The sequence below is a fragment of the Tachypleus tridentatus genome, chromosome 9, assembly GCF_004210375.1.
Source record: "Tachypleus tridentatus isolate NWPU-2018 chromosome 9, ASM421037v1, whole genome shotgun sequence".
Lineage (NCBI taxonomy): Eukaryota > Metazoa > Arthropoda > Merostomata > Xiphosura > Limulidae > Tachypleus > Tachypleus tridentatus.
Genome location: NC_134833.1, coordinates 91,797,331 through 91,818,858, shown reverse-complemented (window position 1 = coordinate 91,818,858; position 21,528 = coordinate 91,797,331). Strand labels below are relative to the sequence as shown.

The 21,528-nt window shown below is 33.4% G+C and overlaps 1 protein-coding gene across 5 annotated transcripts in view; it reads left to right on the top strand.

Annotated features, from left to right (window-relative positions):
• Positions 1-21,528, top strand: part of LOC143225747 (transient receptor potential cation channel subfamily V member 6-like) — a 107,581-nt gene that overhangs the window by 69,009 nt on the left and 17,044 nt on the right. For 4 of the 5 annotated variants that reach the window (XM_076455687.1, XM_076455686.1, XM_076455689.1 and 1 more), the window contains 3 exons: positions 172-326; positions 8,818-8,961; positions 17,149-17,230. In XM_076455687.1, the coding sequence (XP_076311802.1) occupies positions 172-326; positions 8,818-8,961; positions 17,149-17,230 (381 nt within the window). The remainder of the gene's footprint in view (positions 1-171; positions 327-8,817; positions 8,962-17,148; positions 17,231-21,528) is intronic. The other variant, XM_076455688.1, reaches the window with a different exon arrangement.

The window sequence follows — 21,528 nt, the reverse complement described above, 5'->3', positions numbered from 1 at the left end:
CTTACACTACTAAATTAGGGACGACTAGTGCAGATAGCCCTCGTGTAGCTTTGCGCAAAATTTAAACACACTCCTATTTTCTTTTTCTCAAAAACTTCACAAGTGCTGTTCTTTTAATCACATTATTACTCGTAATGAGACTTTTGTCATACGCAAACTTGTGTTTTCCAGGTTTATGTTACATGGGAGAGTATCCCTTAGCTTGGGCGGCGTGTTGTGAAGATGAGACAGTCTATAACATGTTATTACGTCGTGGAGCTGATCCAAATCTCCAGGACACACTGGGCAACATGATTCTTCACGTAGTGGTTATCAGGGATAAACTGGTTAGTAAATGTAACTGAAATTAATACTTAAAATGTTTGACAAAATATAAATCACAAAAATAAACCAATCTATTTAGGTACCAAGGAATGAAACATAATCAAACACAGAGGTCACTACATGCAAGCTTTTAGTGATTATTTTAGTGATTATAATAAAGTATTATTACTTTAGTACGTTTATATATGATAAAGTAATAACACTTTATTACTTTAGTACGTTTATATATGACAAAGTAACTATATTTTATTAAACTTTTAGTGATTATCAAATAAATACAGGTAAGTAAACCTAATTAGAACTACAACTTTATAGAAACGATGAAACGAAACGCGTCAGTAATTTTGAGCGTTACTTTGTATAAAGTTCATATGTTTAAAAACGCATGCGAACAATGAATAATATCAGTTACACAAAAACGCGGGAAAACGATTATTTTCGACGGTAGCTTATGTTGTGTAAAGAGGTAAAATAGTCTTTAAAAACTTTGTTGTTCAACTGAAACATCTATTCAGGTAGTTAAAGGACCAAGTTGTTTAACTGAAGCATCTATTTAGGTAACATAGTCGTTAAAAACTCTTCTGTTCAACTGAACACCTATTTAGGTAAAATAGTCTTTAAAAACTTTGTTGTTCAACTGAAACATCTATTCAGGTAGTTAAAGGACCAAGTTGTTTAACTGAAGCATCTATTTAGGTAACATAGTCGTTAAAAACTCTTCTGTTCAACTGAAACACCTATTTAGGTAAAATAGTCGTTGAAAAAGCCTCCTGTTCAGTTGAAACATCTACTTAAGTAAAATAGCAGTTAAAGAACTCTGCTATTCAACTGAAACATCTCTTTAGGGAAAATAGTGTTTAAAGGCACCAAATTTTTTAACTTGAAACATCTATTTAGCTAAAATAGTTGTTAAAAACTCTTCTGTTCAACTGAAACACCTATTTAGGTAAAATAGCCGTTAAAGAACTCTGCTGTTCAATTGAAACATCTATTTAGGTAACACTTTTCAATCGTGAAAATTATTAAGCTCATAACCGGACACAGTACTTATACAGTAACGTTCGATAAAAGAGAATGTGTGGATAATATATAACGGGAAGCAAGACTGCTAATAGAAATAATGCAAATCAACCAGATTTGTTCCTTGTTATGCAAGTCAGTTATAATTATCCGTTAAGTGGTCTGAAATACAAATGACTGGTCGTTCAGCTAAAGCACGTAAACGAACAAGGGTTGATGTGCATCTTTTCAGTCCGTGATAGGTTAAGTTCAGTGTGCAGTAAGATCACTCCAACAAAACAAGTGCAGTCTGATATAATGTTGCGGGTTGAATGTTAGAGACCTGGAATCTACTAACACTTCTTTGAAGGAGATTTTTCCAGAGGATCTTTAGTGTAGGGAGTTCTTGGCGAGGTGCGTGCCGACCTTCAAAAGTATACGATACATTCTAGTTAAAATAAAAAGTTTTAATTACGTATGTGTCGATCAGTTTAGTACGGGGAGGGGTAGAATCTGTCGATCGTTCGTTTGGCGTCAAGAACAACATGTTATTTGTGCTTAAACGCATTAGACAAAAGTTATATAAATGCTAAGCACTTGCTGTTTATTATAAATAGGTCCTGTGTTTTTGTGTTCAAATGTATTGTTTTTTCTAATGTTCGCAATACGTTGAGTAAGTGCTGGATTTGTGTTTTGTGTTCTGTTTTAATGTTCGTTGTGTTTTCGTGAGTAGAATATATGTGCTGCTTGTGCGCTAAATTTGTAAAATGTGCGTCTAACAGTGTTTTATACATCCAAAATATTGTCTAAATGTCATTTTAAAAGTACTGAAGAATTATGTAAGTGGAAAGAAAAACTGAGGTCTAATTCTCTGTGAGCACTATATATTCTGATATAATTATATCTATTATATTCCGCACGACTGCACGAGAGGTCTAATTCTCTGTGAGCACTATATATTCTGATATAATTATATCTATTATATTCCGCACGACTGCATGAGAGGTCTAATTCTCTGTGAGCACTATATATTCTGATATAATTATATCTATTATATTCCGCCCACTAGTGATACTAGTGCTTCTGCTTTGTCTCTTTCTAAAGCTTAGACTTTTCTGTTAAGCCTGGAGTATCCTCTTTAAATGTCGTTGCTTTGTCTTATTATCCTTATATCTAAAATTCCGAATGTAGATTATCAGGTGATTAAGGCGCTCGACTTATCATCCGAGAGTCGCGGGTTCGAATCTCACCAAACATACTCGTTTTTTCAGCTGTGGGGACGTTATTATGCAATGGTCAATCCCCTATTTGTTGATAAAAGAGTAGCCCAAAAGATTGCGATAGGTGGCGATGGCTAGCTGTTTTCCCTTTGCTAAATAACTTCCGTGTACCTTTGCACAAAATCCAAAAACAGAAAAACGAACAAACTGTTATGCTCCAACAGAAGACTTGAAATAAATGGTAAAATACCTATTCTTTTTTAAGCTGCAAGATTTACTGAATACAGGAAGAGATATTAAAATTTTAATGGGAGACATGAACGATAGAGCGGCATTGACCATAGGGTCGTCCTTATTGGGCTTATAATTGGAGGCTATCTAATAATAATGACCTCAGATTTGTGGAACGTTGAGAAAGAAATGTTTTAATTATTGTAGGTACATTGTTTTCACATCGAGAAATATGAAGAATTGCTGATGGTTTAATTGTAAGTCATATAGACAACATAGCTATATCCTGTAGCTGTGGATTCTTCTGACATGATGTCAGATCCCTTAGAGGCACAGACATAGGAAATGCTGGTCAGTATTTAGTTGTTGTAAAAGTAAAACTAAAACTGCAAAAAATATCTATACATTTTGATTTTGTTAAGCTAAAAAATTCAGAACCAAAAGTTGTATTTTTAGATACTAAATATCAAAAATAATGAAAAGTGAAGAAAAAGATGTAGAATTAAAAAAAAAAACTTTTGTAATTACTTCCAGAGAAATCTTGGGTCATTGTAGAAAACTAAAAGAGAAATGGATCTCTGATAAATCGTGGAAATTAATAGATGGTCTATTGAAGATTAAGATGGAAAGTTACATATACATAGATAGATATGTATATCTGTATACATATCTTTAACTTTCGTCTTTAGAAGAAAGTTAAGAAAAGTTTAGAGAAATGTTAAAAGAGACAGTTAATAAAAGAAGTACACAACAGTGGAGATCTGTAAGTTAGTGAAACAACTAGGAAATAAAAAGTAAATACCAGTAATGTAAGTAAGGATGAGTACGACAGTGAAATTATGAAGCACAAAGACAATAATGTAAGTAAAGATGAGCATGACAATGAAATTATGAAGCACAAAGACAATAATGTAAGTAAAGATGAGCATGACAATGAAATTATAAAGCACAAAGACAATAATGTAAGTGATGATGAGCATGATAATAAAATTATAGAGCGCAAGACAAATTAAAGAGTTGGAAATCATATTATCAAGAAATATTGAATGAAGATGATTTTGTACATCAAAAGTATTTTTGTCAAGAAGAATTCCATAAATAGTTAACTATTGAAATAGTATCCATAGATAGAGAAGTTACTGAGGCAGTTACTAGACCCAAAACTACAAAGTTCTGAGAAACTAAAATGACTATAGAAAAATGAGTATGGATTAAGAAGTTAAGGTAATTGTTTTAAGAAAGGAAATAAAAATCAGATGGTTTTATCATATAAGTGAAACTTTAAGATAGGAATCTGAATAACAATCAATCACAGAAAAGCTCAAGTTGTATAGATGGAGGTGTTATAGGAAGTTCTAAGAATAAAATAGAATATACTGTCAAGACAAATAATGGGATGCAGCCATTGGGTAAAATATGCACACAAAGAACGAAAAATATACTTGACGTAGAAAATAAAGACTTGTAGAGAACAGAGCTAATGAATGAGCAAAAGACCGAATATATCTGCCTTATTGACCTCTTGAGGTCTAAAATGGATTGATGATGATGAGTGGACAAACCTTTTTAATTTAATTGATTCCATTGTTAACCAGGTCCCTTTATTCTATTAATAAAAAATAATAATATAAAACTTATTCCAGTTAACAGTCACAAAAACGTTTGATTTCTTATTCTTCAAGTTCCACATTTAGGAAAAATTACAGTCATCAGTAGGTCTAACTAATAAACTACGTCAGAAACAGAAAGTTCACCTACTTATTAAGTTAGTAACTCTACTTGTTCGTCGAAACACAAACTCAGCATTCGTAGCCCTGAACTAATAGGTTGACAGTAAAAGACAAACTTACTAACAAAATTACTGAGTCACTCTAGACCAGTTTGCTTTGTAGCTCAAATTGTTTCCTGAAGTTACTTTAAACTTCCTTCCAGCTAACAATTTTTAATTCCTCAATGTTGTATTATGTTCATGCTTTAATATACAATTTTGGTGCAGTTTTTCAGAGTGTTTTTATTTGTTCACAGTGAACTGTACAACTTCTGTTGTTGCATCGAATAACAGTTAGGCACAGTGTTCATTTACACTTCATTTTCCATGTTCTATGTAGCTTTTGGTAACACTTCATTGCACGGTTTTGTATAACCTTTATTAAGTTATTAGTGTCCAGTTCTTTAGTCTCTGTTAACACGTGAATGTATGATCCTTAAAATGCTTTCATTAACATTTCACTGTAAAATCTTCTAAAGTTTTATTTATTTAAGTTTCGCAATTCAGTTCTTTACTCACAGTATTACCTTTCGTCTTTATAGCAAGCAGTGTTCGTTAAAATGTGTCTTATTTCTAGCAAATTACTTTCATTGTATCTGTATAAAAAAATTAAAGAATTATGTTTTATAACAATAATGTTCATGGTAAGTACTCGAATGCAGATGTAACGTACATTGTGTTTTAAAATACTTTTAAAATTCCATTAACTAAAAATTCTACAATTTTCACAGTCCAGACCTATGTAGTATTTAAACACATAGAACTTTCACTGGACTCATATTATTGTCTGGGCATGTCTGCTTATTGGGAACAATGGAATGTTTATTTATCAGATTGATTAGTTTGTGGACAATGTTTAAACTTGTCAGTGTTGTGTTTTTATAAAGTAAGCTATATAGTCTAAAGATACTTTTTTTGGAATTTGTTTTCGTTAAACTGGGGCTTCAATGATTTGGTATTATTTTACGAATAACATTTTCGGTACCCTTGTCTGTTGGCTTTAAGTATTATTGCCAAAGCTAGGATTTCTGAAAGCAGTGCTTTCAAATAGCTATTGAAACTATTTTTAAAGCTTATGCATGGTGTCAAAGTTTTCAGTAGCTTTAATATCTTTTTAAGTGTGATCCTTTGTATGTCAGAAAATATAACAGAATTATTTTTAAAGGGATGTTTATTTTTATTGTTTCTCTCTAGCAATCAGTGTGGTGAGATGTTTTGTAAAATATTTCTCAAAGTCTGTTTTAAGGAGAATTCGTGTAGGCCTGAAAGGACATCCGGTTCATTGGGCGAGTGTGAATAGCTTATAGCAAAGCCACATCGGGCTATCTGCTGAGTACACCGAGAGGAATCAAATCCCTCATTTTAGCGTTGTAAGTCCATAGACTTACCGCTGTGCCAGCGGGGGATCCGGTTCATTGGGAGTATTTTTGGTGGGAGAGGAGGCTTACTTCCGATTTCTTATGAGCTCAGTTTTACTTAATTTAGTGTTCAATGTGATTATAATTTATTGTTATTGTCAAAAGCAAGTGTATAATATGAAAGATTCGTTTTCAATAGAAAGGAGTAAGTTTTTATAACTTTTTTTGTAATATTGGTGAATATACACGATGTTAAAAAAACACGAAGTTTCAAGAAATATTGAAAGAAATGAAATAAAAACCCGAGCGCTTTCGAAAGGTGGACCTTTTTTCTTCTGGAGCAAATTTTTTTTACAACATAGTTATGTAACAGTTACAGGTAGAATGCGCACTTCTGTGGTTTGTTCTGTCCGACTAAGCTAATCAAATACTACATGTTTTTTCTGTCATGCGCCTGAGAAGACTGCTGTTCATAGATGGTAACATATGTCTTCAGAAGTTCCAAAGATAGGAAAGTAGAAAGTTGAAAAATCGTCGAATGGGAAGACCTGGTTGGATTTTGGTGGGACAGTAGGATTTGAGAATCAAAGCCAGGAATAATTCTAATTAACATCTGTAAGACATGTTGGTTGAAGTAAAATGAAATAGGAAAGGTTAATAGAATTGTTTGGTGGTAGTAATGAGCATATAAAAGCTAAAGGAATTAGTAGAAATAGCCAAGAGATACGGCTAGGGTAGGGTAAGTTGGTAAATTCAGCAGAATTACTCAGAACAGAGAGGGAAGATGTTATGATAGTACTGAATATAAGAAGGTTAGTAGAGTTGCTGGATACAGTCAGGTAAGCTGGTAGTACTAGGGCTAAGTACGGAGGTTTAGGTTAATTAATAGTAAAAAACAATTAGGCAAGGTAGTTCTAACAGGGTTGGATACAGAAAGGTTAGTACAGTTTTATTTGTTTGTTTTATGAATTTCATATAAAACTGCACGAGGGCTCTCTGAGCTGGCCTTCCCTAATTTAGAAGTAAAGTACTAGAGGAAAAGCAGCTTGTCAAAACTACCCACCGCCAACTTTTGGACTATTCTTTTACTTACCACTAGTAGGATTGATTTTCACATTATATTGCGAGTTAAGCGTCCTTACCATCAGGCCATGCTACATTTAAGCTAGAACAGTTACAAGGAATAGTCAAGAGAAATGGTAGGGTTAAGGAAAACATTTTAGTATAATTAATATTAACAGAAATGAAAAATGTTATACTGAAGATCAGAGGTTAATAGACCTCTTAAGTACAGTCAGGTAAAAGGGTAGTGGTAGCATTTAGTCGAAAACATGGGTGAATGCTTGAAATAAATAAGGAAGAAGACTGGAAGATGATTGAGTACCGTAAGATTAGCGGAATGGCTAAGAAAGGTAAGATGAGCATTAGTGGAGTAAGATTGAGGAAGAAAGGTTGGAACTGATAAGAACATCAGAATGAGATTATTAGAATTAATAAGAACAGCAGGGTAAGGCGGTTGAAACTGATAAGAAGAGTAGAGTGAGATGGTTAGAACTGATAAGAACAGCAGAGTGAGATGGTTAAAGTAACATGAGACTGAAAAATCAAGACAAAGGTAAGATAATGTTGGGAGAAGGTAATGTTTGATGCTTCAGACGCAATGTAATAGTAGATCAGGTGAAGTCGGTAAGGAGCGAGAAAATTAAAGTTAGCAAACAGTTTAAGGGTTGCGTAGCCGAAGAAAGTAATATGCTGTTTGTTTGTGTTTTTGCAAAAGTTCTGGGTAAATCTCTTAAAGTTCTGGATTTTACTGTTGATATACATATTAAATTCTAGAAGCAAATTATTAATTATGTAAGACCCGGAATGATATTTTAGAGAGTGGAATTAACGTTTGATGCTACTAGTTTTGTGTCTGTTGTTAAGCACAAAGCTACACATCTATGCTCTGCCCACCACGTGTATCGAAATCTGGTTTCTAGCGTAGTAAGTTCACAAACATACCGATAGGCCACAGAAGAGGGGCGATTAGTTTCGTGATGTAAATACTTTTGTTTGTTACATAATTATGGATTAAAAAAGGGATAGATTTAAGTAGGGAAAGTTTGATATAAGTAACGTCACTTAAAGTAACTCCACTAACGTATTTAAATGGAATTTGGTTTACTCATTTGACACACCAATACGTTAGCAGAAAGTTATCTTAAATGTCTATGTTAGGAATTAAAATGGTTAGCTACTTGTTTTGAGTCCACATGCTTCGAATTGACTCGAATTCTTGGTACTGAGAAGCTATGTAGGATAAGAAAATATATATAAGTCTGTAAACAAGTGGTACTAAAGATTCTGATTTTATTTCTTCAGACCGGTATCTCCATGATTTCTATTAATAGTGTATAATATGTTGTTAACAAATATAAGCTATTAGTTCAAAGCAGAATAAAGGGCTACTCGTCGCTTATCATTTAAATTTTCTTTTCTTATCGTACTACAACAGTAACTACCACCTGTCATAGCTGTTTCAAAACAAGATTTATCATCCATAGTTATCTTTATTATCACATACAGATTACATTAATCTTCTATTGAAACAACTGGATAATTTCTCAGCAAAGAGTTTTCTCTTTGATCTGTATAAATAAAAGATTCATCATGTAGGGAAGTTAAAGTTAAATTTTGTTGTGTGTTTACCCTAAAAGTTATTGCTTTATAGATTTATCTGATCCTTTCCTGTTAACTTAACGCATAAGTACAGATCATAAGATGTTTTTTAAAGGATATCTTTATATTTATATATCTTTAGATCGACATAGTTATCATGAGGTACCTTGAGGTATGGTTGAACATTTTGAATATTCATGGACTTCAATACACATTATTAATCATACATAGCTGTTATACATTTAAATCCTTACAGAAAATGTACGGCTATGCGTTAAGACATCCAACTAAGCCAGCCAAGGACAACATTCTCAATTCTTGTGGCCTAACTCCACTAACTCTTGCCTGTAAGCTTGGACGAAACAAAATATTTCGTGAGATGCTCGAGCTAAGCGCTTTGGTAAGTTGTTACTTCATCATACAAACTAAAATTATTATCTCAGTTATTATTGTGCTTTCATTTATTCGTTTATCTATGCACGCTGTCATTACAATCAATTTGAAATATGTTCAGAAGCTGGTATAATAAAACAATGGCATATTATAAATATGATATTAAATTTTTATTTTTTGTAAATATCATGCTTAGAACTTTACATTGTAGAAAAATATTATTTAAAACGTAAAATTTACATATATACATATACATATAATATTTGAATTATCTTAACTTCATATTTAAAATTTGGTGATTTACATATATTGTAATTTTTGTTGTTACGAAACCTATACTGAAAATGTTAGATAGCAGTTCAAAAGAATTAATACAAACGGATATATTTATTTAACACTAACATGGCACCCTTACTTAGTAGTACAGGAAGCAAATTTACACATGGAAATGAATTTTGATAATTCTTTCCAAAAGTCTAATCTCATAATACAAACACAATATTCTGTTAAATATAGAGAAATCCGCATTGTTTTTTCACTGATGATTCTAAAGCTGTTTTCAGTTTTCCAAATCTTGGTATAAAGTGAATATACAGAGTAATTTTGAGTTAGTTGTTCCGGATCTTAAGTAAAAACTCTTTATATCAAATCACTGTTCCAGATCCGCAGTAAAAACTCCCTTACAACAATTCATCGTTTCAATTTTTCTTGAATTGTTTGTTTGTTTTGAATTTCGCACAAAGCTACTCGAGGGCTATCTGTGCTAGCCGTCCCTAATTTAGCAGTGTAAGACTAGATGGAAGGCAACTAGTCATCACCACCCACCGCCAACTCTTGGGCTACTCTTTTACCAACGAATAGTGGGATTGACCGTAACTTATAACGCCCCCACGGCTGGGAGGACGAGCATGTTTGGCGCGACGGGGATGCGAACCCGCGACCCTCAGATTACGAGTCGCACGATTTAACACGCTTGGCCATGCCGGGCCATTTTCATTCTGTAATATATTGATAGTTCACAATTATAGAACCTTACACTTCGTGTCGTACAAACATCAAGTGATTTTAAGTATTCGTATTAAGAGCTGCTACACATAGAAATAGAATGAACTTTAACATCTGGTACTTATATAGGTTTATAGACGTAGTTAAGCCTACTGTCGAATCTAGATAAATTTTTAAGTGTCGATACGACTAGAAAGAGGAACGAATATAACTTTAAAAAAATTATTGTTCTAAATATTTGCATGGGAAGAACATACGACTTTTTATTATAACGTCACAGCAGTTCATTGTTCCAGATATTGGTATAAAAGAAATATGTAGTAACGTCGAGTTGGCGGTAGGTGGTGATTACTAATTGCTTTCCTATAGTCTTTCACTGCTAAATTAGGGACAGCTAGGGCAGATAGTTCTCGTGTAGCTTTGCGTGAAATTAAAAAAATATCTACATACATTAAGTAATTGGTGTCGAAGAGTTTACTAGGTTCAATAGTTTTGAATATAGAACATTGCGATCATGTTTTCGTTCATAGCGGTAAAAAATGAACATCTGGAATCAACATAAGTAAAAACAAGTTCGCTCTTAGAGTTCAGTATTTTTATTAATCAAAACATACTGGCGTAAAATAATGCTATGAAATGACCTGGATTTGTTCTCCTTGATTCAGAAGAAACACTGAATTGGGGACTGTTTTGTGAACAATGAAAAATGTTTGTTTTTTATGTTCAAACATGCGATCAACCGTAACAATGTATGCAATAAAGCTCATCGCGATATGGGCGTTTCTAAATTGAACTAGTCAAAGAAATTCTGGGAAAAAGATCTAACTAATCGATAGATTCAGCTTGTAACGGCAAGTGAAGGTATTCTAGTGTAGCGGTTATCTTCTTTCTACGAAATGTGAAAGACATGATGCGTGTGAATAGAAATTATAATCTGTTGTCATATTTTGTTCATTGTATCTTCTCGAGAGTGATAAAGTAGCAGAGATTTTTTGTGAGTATTCACGTAGCAAAGATTTTTGTTAAAATAGTTTAGTTATAGCTAGTTATGTGACAGCATGAATCAGAGTTTTATTAAAGTTACTTTATTGAATGGTTATATCTTTTACCAACTGAGAAAATTTCCGTAAATAAATGAAACGTCTTGATGTATAATTTATTTTTGGTTACCCGAGAGAATTGTTTGTTTTGAATTTCGCGCAAAGCTCCTCGAGGGCTATCTGCGCTAGCCGTCACTAATTTAGCAGTGTAAGACTAGAGGGAAAGCAGCTAGTCATCACCACTATTCGTTGGTAAAAGAGTAGCCCAAGAGTTGGCGGTGGGTGGTGACACCAAACATGCTCGCCATTTCAGCTTTGGGGGCTTTATAATGTTACTGGGGTTCGAACCCGCGACCATCGAATTACGAGTCGAACGCCTTAATACACTTGGCTATGCCGGGCCCTATCTGACTTAGCTTAAACAGAATAAGAAGAGAAGAATATTATGATGACCAACTGAAATTTTGAGAAGCGTGTGACGTCGAATTAAGTGTTGTTTTTCTTGTTGCATACAAATCCTTTTAACACGAAATCGCATTTTAGTAGGGTATCTAACAGCCAACAGTACACATGCAATGCTTAAATGAAAACGAACTTTCTTTTAAATGTGAGAATAAATAATAAATATAACCATGTTGGGTTTTAAAAAAATTGAATTTTACAAAAGTAATATCTCGTCAATTTTTATATTATCTAAAATAAAATCGAGTTTCTTTATTTATTGTCCTAAAGTGTGACAATAAGTGTTAGAAGATAAGAAAGCATGCAATTTAACTCATAGAAGTGTCTGAAATATAACACTTACTGAGTTGAGGGGTGACCCTTTTTACGTTATCGTAGATTATATGGATTCGAAAGAACAATAATTATGGAGCTAAACACTGATATCTAGAGAAAGGTGTAGAAATTATGGAGCTAAACACTGATATCTAGAGAGAGGTGTAGAAATTATGGAGCTAAACACTGATATCTAGAGAAAGGTGTAGAAATCTCTTTAGACACGTTTTCGCTTCATTATAGTTTATTTAGCTTCCTGTACGTCTTACATGAAACTGTTTCAATCACATATTTGTTGTTTACGTAATCTATGCTCAGGTTGCCACATTCATTAGGGAATATTATGTCGTTTAGGTAAACTCTTTTATGGATGATATATATATCAGAGAGTGTTGCATCAGTTAAGTAATCTACCCTTATCTGGATACATCTATCAGGGAATTGTGTGTCATTTCTGTAATCCTTCTTATAAATGATATATCTATAGGAGAATGTTCCGTCTATTAGGCAATCAGTCTTAATAACGACATATCTATCAAACAAATGTGTATCAATAATGTAACAAGTCTTCAGGCTGACATATCCATCAAAGAATGCTGTATGAAATACGTAGCTTTTCATTTGAATTAGAAATAAACGGATGTCTGCTCATTCTCAGTTCCACTTATCATCAACGTGTATTATTTTTATACAAACATGCAGGAACTCATTAACATAGTCTCCTTATAGCGTTTTCGAGTTCCATGAGAATAGGATGTACGGGTTGGTGACTACTAGGGGTGCAAATCTCATCATAGTAATCAACATCATACATATCTGAAATATGATGACGCGATATGATACGTAATTAGATACAAAAGTTTTACCAACAGTTTGTTATAAATTTTAACAGTCTTGTCAATTATTTATTATCTGTATCACTAACATTATCTTATTTATATACTTCACACTTTACAGTGGTATTAAAAATTCTCAGGTCTGATAAACTAAATGGCAGCTGGTAAAAAGAGTTAAAATTAAACAAAAGTTAATATCTGTCTATTTTGTTATTGTTAATTTCTTGTGGTACTTTACATGTATTGTTTTTGATAAAAGAAATTAAGACAACCTGTAGTACTCAATAATGATTTTCTAACTAAAAGAAAATTAACGTATCATCATTATATGATTTATAAAAACTAATATAATTATTTTCCAAATATTATTTCTCAACACAGTTTAAGAACATATTAAACCTAGCAGACTCAAGCTGTAATTCTACATTAACCCCACGAACCTGTTCATGGATGAAACCGTTAAATATAAAATACGATCATGATCAAGTGACAAAAAGGAATTTAGGGCAGAAATAAATGGTTTTGTTAAGTTTCAATAAGAAATGCTGCAAATATTATTGAAAATAAATGTTACCAGTGTTGTCAATAAGTGTATCAATAACAAACTGCTAGAACTGTTGAAACAGTGTAAAGTTTCAATAGAATCACTGGTGATACTACAGAAACGGCACGAAATTTCAGTTAGAAACACTGTCAGAATTATAGTGACATTTCTTCCACAGTATCCAATAAATTTTGTAAATTCATGCACGCTTTTGTTTAATACGACTACAGAGGTTTAATATGTTAGATTAAAACGATTTTGAATATTCAAATTTGCAAGCCGCGTGATAACCACAGCCAATATAAATTCACGTTGGAATGGCATGTATCAGACTTATATCTTGGTATTGTTTGGCTTTAGTAGGCAATACGATATCACCGAAAATAATCGTTTTTAGGAAGAGTACACAACAACCCCTTTGAACAAAAATATTCATATATTTAAACTAAAGAATTCTTCAGACTGGATAATTAGAATTTCCAAAGCGGTATATCCCTTGTAGTTAACTGTATTGAAAAACATAGAAATTTGAATCATTATGGAAAACTAAGTCCATCTATTTATCTTGTATACGTTATAAGGCTTATTTCCACACATGCACTTACAAAGAGAACTCAGAAGAGAAACTGAGGAATGTGTAACTGATGACTTTGTGATCAATCAATTTTCGACAGATGTTTTATTTCGCTAAGCTGATGCCAAGTATAAATCAATAGAACTGAACATTTCTATTACTCTGGATATTGTAAAAATACTTCCGTTTTTGAATAGCTCTTAGTAGTCCACGCATATACTTGGACTATAATTATATATTTGATTTATATTATTAAAAGAGATCTTCAGTTGTTCTTTTATATGTCCTTCTCATGTCACTTTTTTAACTTTGTCTTTTATAATTCAAATAAAATATACATACAAAGAACAGACTTTATTTGTTACAACGACTTACTGTTGTTATTTGCACTACCTACGAAATGGTAAGGTTAAAGCATAAAGCTTTTATGCAGGATCTAACTGTGTGAGTTTATGCTCAACGAATACCGGTAACACTGGGATGCATTATATATTTGTCCTTCTAATAAATACGACGTTAATAGATTCAGCTGTAGTTCTTCGAAGTAAAAGGCGCAGAACGTAAACACATGCTACACAAGCCTAGAAGCTGGTTTTTAATATTATTCAACGCAGTCAATGACACACACACAAAAACAACACAAGAACCATGAGATGTACATAATTAAGTTATTGCAAAATTATCATGATATGTCTTTAGTTTATCTGTGTTCACGTTTTTAATTAATAACTTAATCATAAAGTTTTAGTTTAAGATTTACTGGCATATATATATAAATATTTCTAAATAACATACAGTCATGTGAAAAAAGTTAAGACACCCTATGAAAGCCTGTGTATTTTTGTAACATTTTTGGATATATAGATATTTAATCTCAATTTTAACAATACTGAGAGATTATAGGAATATAAATAAACAATTAAAACTGAAAAAAATCTTTTCAAGATCTTCTGTAAATGTAATTCTACAAAAATGCATATTCTAACTGAGGAAAAAAGTTAGGACACCCACACATTTATTCCCACTTAAAATGGCTCAACTCACACGCAGGTGTATCACACCAGATGCACATGATTAGAAGATCGTTACTCAGCATTTTGAAATAGGCTTGCTCTATTTAAACCTCAGGCATTTAGTTTGGTGTTCTCCTGACTGTTGAAGTGAGAGTGAGCACCATGGTGAGAGCAAAAGAGCTGTCTGAGGCCTTCAGAAAGAAAATTGTAGCAGCTTATGAGTCTGATAAGGGATTTAAAAAAATCCCAAAATATTTTTAAATCAGCCATTCCACTGTCCGGAAAATAATCAACAAGTGGAGGGCTTTCAAAACAACTGCTAACGTGCCCAGGTCTGGTCGTCTAAGCAAATTCACCTCGAGAGCAGACCGCAAGATGCTAAAAGAGGTCTCCAAACAACTTAGAATGTCATCACGGGACCGACAGCAGGCTCTGGCTACTGTTGATGTGAAAATGTATGCCTCTACAATCAGAAAGAGACTGCATAAGTTTAACTTGCATGGGAGGTGTGCAAGGAGGAAACCTTTGCTCTCTAAGAGAAACATCAAGTCCAGACTAAAGTTTGTCAGAGATAATGTAGACAAAGACCAGATCTTCTGGAATAATGTTTTTTGGACAGATGAGTCCAAAACTGAATTATTTGGACACCAGAACAGAGGACATGTTTGACGTAAACCAAATACAGCATTCCAGGAAAAGAACCTCATACCAACTGTGAAGCATGGAGGTGGAAGTGTCATGGTTTGAGGCTGCTTTGCTGTAGCAGGACCTGGACAGCTCACAATCATAAAATTCACCATGAATTCTACTGTGTATCAGAGGGTGCTTAAGGAACATGTGAGACCATCTGTACGAAAATTAAAGCTGAAGCGGAACTAGACCCTGCAACACGACAATGACCCAAAAAATACCAGTATATCCACCAAGAACTGGCTGAAAACTAAGAAATGGAGAGTCCTGGAACAGCCGAGTCAAAGCCCAGATCTTAATCCCATTGAGATGCTGTGGGGTGACTTGAAACGGGCTGTACATGCAAGAAACCCCTCAAACATCTCACAGCTGACAGAATTCTGCATTAAGGAGTGGGGCAAACTTTCTTCAGACCGATGTCAGAGACTGGTAGATGGCTACAAGAAGTGTCTCACTGCAGTTATTTCAGCCAAAGGGCGTAACACAAGCTATTAGGAGGTAGGGTGTCCTAACCTTTTCCTCAGTTAGAATACGCATTTTCGTAGAATTACATTTACAGGAGATATTGGAAAGTCTTTTCTTCAGTTTTAATTGTCTAGTTATATTCCTATAATCTCTCAGTATCGTTGAAATTGAGATTAAATATCTATATATCCAAAAATGTTTCAAAGATACACAGGCTTTCATAGGGTGTCCTAACTCTTTCACATGACTGTAGCTCTTCTACGCGTAATACTAACACTTATTATTTATATGCTCCAAGGTGATGTACTCAAACTGATAACTTTTTATAAACTATGCTTTAATATAATTTTGGATATAAAATAGTTCTTTTTAAGTATTATGCTCTTAACTGAACATAAAAAATATCTGAACTTAATGCTATTGGCTCTTTGCCTTTTGTTCGCTCGAGCTCTTCTTTTGATTTTCTTGAACTTGAAGCTGTTTCTATTAGCATTAGTGTGTGAAACAGCACGTGGTGGTTGTGACCCAAACGTTCTCTCGTATCGTTGCGGAGGCACAGCACAAGTGATACACGTGTAGTTTTTATGTTTGCTGCACTTCATTTGTAATTACAACTTATTAAAAGCACAGAGGTGGTCATTTTCAGGAAGTCATAAATGACCCAGTTTAGATCAATATCTCAGTGACAGAAATTTCAAAGCAACAATAGATTAATAAGGATCTTAATTTTTTTGATATCGTAGCTGCTTTTATAATGAAATTCTTCCGTGAATAATAATACCTCACTGCTGTTTTTAGAAGTCTCTTTTCACCACGAAGAACATATATTACTTCGATTTACCCTTGTCCGGAGTTAATGATGAAGGATAGAATTTTTCGAAACTCAATAACATGTGATGAAATGAGTCGGTTTCATATACACTTTTGGTATTTTCGAAGTTTTATTTTCGTTTGAGAAGATGAATCATATGCTCGTGCATGTCCTAGGTATTAGCATGCCAAAATGTAGATGTGAAAGTGTGTGGTTCGCGTCTTTTGCAACTTAAAAATCGGGCTCTGCACTTACAGGTTGTTAGTGGGTTATATAAAGCAACCCTATAGTAGGCACTACGTACTGTTGATTAGCTATTTTTCATCTAGTATGTCAATCCAAAAGTAGGAACGGTAAAAGCAGACAGTTTGTTCGTAGCATGCCCGAATATTCAAAATAAACGCAAGACTAAAATGTTCTTTTTGTTTAATTTTCTTAGGAGTTTTGGAGATATAGTAACATCACCTGTTCAGGCTACCCACTGAATGCTTTGGACAGCATTTTACCTAGCGGGAAGACAAGTAAGTTAACTATTTTAATTTATTACGTGCCTCGTTTTACGAAAAATGAAAAAATAATTTTTAACACACTTTAATTCATCACCCTCGCTTCCCCTCAAGTTACTGATCATGTACAAAAGAAAACAGCTCGTAGCAAAGTGACCGTTAAGAGGTAGCTTTGAAATAGTTACGACAATGCAAAACACTTTCTGAACATTGAAAATGATCTATTACGTCTGTTGTGTGTGTGTGTTAGTATCACCGGCCTAAGTCGATTCGCTCGATTACCATAATTTTATGTATAGTAACAGGAAACTGTCCTCCGGTGAACATGGGCTATTTTGTTTCAAGATGTTTTCCCGAGAATAATTTATTATAATGTTTATTGTTACACAACTAAATGTGTCTCTGATAATATTTGGGCTCGGCATGGCCAGATGGTTAAAGCATTTGACTTGTAACCTGAAAGTCGCGGGTTCGAATCCCCATCACATCAAATATTCTCGCCCTTTCAGTCGCAGGGGCGTTATAATGTTACGGTCAATCTCGCTATTCGTTGGTAAAAGAGTAGCCCAAAAGTTGACGGTGGGTAGTGATGACTAGCTGCATTCACTCTAGTTTTACACTGCTAAATTAGGGACGGCTAGCGTTGATAGCCCTCGAGTAGCTTTACGCGAAATTCCAAAAAACAAACAAACTGTTATTCAACATGACAGCACACTTTTCTAGGTATAATTTTTTTATCTACACTTCCCTTATACTGGTTTTTTTGGACTGGAAGTCTTACTTTCCAGCTTATTTTATTAAAACAAACCTCTAACAATATTTTGTAATTTTTAATTATATTTTAATAATCGTTGATTTTAAGTTAAATCTATTAATTTCTTTGAAAACAAAATCGATACACTGAGCATGGTTTCATTCAGTGATCTAATATTTAAGAATATATCATTACTTCATTACTTTTCTTAGTTTTTACGGCAATAGTTTTCAAGAATTTCCGTTTAATTCTTACTTCAGTAATATAGAATTTAGGTTAGTAATATAGTATTGCCCCCCAGTGGCACACTATGTCTGCGAAGTTACAACGCTAAAAACTGGGTTTCAGTACTTGTGGCGGGCAGAGCACAGATAACCTATTGTGTAGCTTTGTCCTTAATTCCAAACAAACAAACAAAACGTCACATAGTATTATGGATTAGTGTTTGGTTGTCACGTGACTTGCAAAAGTGAATACTAGGAATTGTTTTAGTGTTATACGCAATGTTTAACATAATACATCACAGAACTTTAAACAAGGTCAAGTTACTATAAGTCATACATACCTACTTCCTCTCTTTTCTGCCCCACTTTGGACTTGATTTCATTAGAATTCTTAATTAGCTATCTAGAAAATAAAACCAAATAAACGATGAAACATTTATCAAAAGCGTCAGAAATAGCGTGACTCATTACAGTTTGTTACTTTTGGTCAAGTGTCTCTGTTTTATTTCACTCTCCAAACTTGGTGCTAGATCGATAGGCAATACCATTCAATGTGTGTGCGGGCATTTCCTGCTTGAAAATTCAATATCTTATTGTTTTGATGTGGAAATAATTGATACCATTCATGTAGGTGGAGCAAGTGCCTTGACATTTAGGTAGCTGTTACGACCTACTGGCAGCGAGTACATTACCTTTGATTAAGTGCTGAATGCAAATCAGTGTAAGTTGTGCCATTTCGTGGTTGTTGTTATGAAAAATTAAGTAATACGATTTTTAAAATATTTGTGATTACCTACTTTCAAAGTACTATTCACAATAACTGCTTAATGTTTAGCGTTTAACATTCTGTAAAACATTCCTTAACATACTGTAAAAACTCCTTGTAGATGTGCAGAGAACTGAAAACAGTGAAAAACCTACATATGTAATTAAAAAAGGCTAAATTGTCTTGAATCTCACCATAAAATGTGAATTACACAAACCCATGATTATGTTCAACCATATATTCAATGTAAATCAAAAAATCAAACGACATGCGTGAAGAAAATACGTTTCTCTGAAAGGAATTATTACAGACCTCTTAGTTTACATGAATTTAAAATCATCGGCTTTTAATGTAATATGTTTATAATATTTATTGAATAAATTTTCCGCATTCAATACAACTTATTAGTCATATACCAACACCTCCTTGCTTTTATTGTTCCTCAGTGACACAGTCTCTCTGGTTGTTGTTTGTTGTTGTTTGGAATTTCGCACAAAGCTACTCGAGGGCTATCTGTGCTAGCCGTCCCTAATTTAGCAGTGTAAGACTAGAGGGAAGGCAGCTAGTCATCACCACCCACCGCCAACTCTTGGGCTACTCTTTTACCAACGAATAGTGGGATTGACCGTAACTTTATAACGCCCCCACGGCTGGGAGGGCGAGCATGTTTGGCGCGACTCGGGCGCGAACCCGCGACCCTCAGATTACGAAGCGCACGCCTTAACGCGCTAGGCCATGCCAGCCCCTCAGTCTCTCTGGACATGCCCCTCTAGAAACCGTATTTCGATAATCGTAGTGGGAAAAATGCAGATAGACCATTTTATAGCTTTGCGCTAAACAACAAGGAAACTAAAAATGTACACAGCATGTTAAAGCAGCAGTTTTACGAATATGGAAGTATTATTTAATAACTAGCATATAGCCCGTCACAAATGACTGGGCAAGTACAACTTTAACCTCACATTTCATAGCTAACTAAAATAAAATAATTTCGCGAAATCAACCTTGACCAACAATAAGGCAGAAGAGTTGAGTCTATACAATCAAACATCGGCAGATTCGTTTTTTAAGCCAATTAAAATTAAGATCATTCAGGAAACGAATTCGGGACGTATTCATACCATAATTATTGGAAAAAATCAGTTAGATTAACAACTTTTAACACATAGGAAAACCAGCACGTTTTGGTCACACTTCGTTTCAACAATGTATTTTATGTCATGTTGCTCAGCAACGACTGTACAACATAATCTAATTATTATTCTATGTTCCAAAAGTACAAAATAAATGGAAGAACAGCAAAACTGGAAAAAATATTTTTTTGATTTTTAAATTATCACTCACCATTAATTAAATACGTTTGTTTGTTTCTTATTTGAAACGTTGGTCACATAAAAGAAGCTAGATTAATTCAGAAATTATTTAAATTTAAAACTGAATCGATATTTTTACTTTATGATAAATGTTAAACATTTGACTCTAGGTCGGATGATCCCACACTAAGTCTTTACTTTAGCTTTATTAAACCAACACTCACTAAACTTATAAGATTTCACGGTACCCTCCGCCCTCATAGCTCCTTTGTACCTATTCATTAAAATCGTAATGGTCAGACAGAAATCGGGCTATTTTATCTGGATAAATCTATTTTGTCCTTTATGACTTATCCTATAACGAGAATTCAAGCGTGATGTTACGTCGAACACATTGGCTTTTATATAGGTCAGATAATTGCTTTATTCAGGATATTTTGTCTTTTTCTTAGAGAAACTAATATGTGATGCTATATTACTTAAGTTTTATGTTGTATAACGAAGCTATAATTGTATATTAATAATCCATAATACTGTATTACTAACATTACTGTATTACTGTCCATATTTCATAATTTGCATAAAGTTTCACCTAAAAATACTTCCATTATTGTAGTAACTTTTTCAAGAATATACAATTGGGTTTTATAATTTTACCATAGAAAAAGATTATTAATATGATACTAGCCGAGACTAACAAAACATTTGTGATTAAAATAGTATTTTTATTACAACATTATTTTTATAACTACAGGATTTATAGAATAATACAAAATAATTCTAATCACAGACAAAGAAATTTGTAAGTCCACCTTTCTAAGTCCTAACATCAGTTAAGCCATCATTACGTACTGCCTATATTATAAAGAACTAAATTAGCACTGTAATTTCTGTACGTTTTTCCATTAGTTTAGTTAGTGTAAACTTTACTGTACTATTATTAATACTGCCAATAAATAAACTTATAATGTGTTTCTATGACTTAACGTTAGACTTTTTTAAAACTTCGTTAAGATTTTAATATGGTGTACAAAATGTCTATTATATTATATTTACATTCGTCGTTTGTTTTCATCCGTTAAAATGAAGTAAGTAGACACGTGCATTTTAATAGTAAGGTGCGCACCAAAACTAGTGAATATTATTGTAATAGATGCTAAAATTACTTTGAATATTCATATATACAAGTCGCATGACAACCACTAATCTATAACACTACATTACTGATCTATAAATCTATAATGTCGTATTGCTTA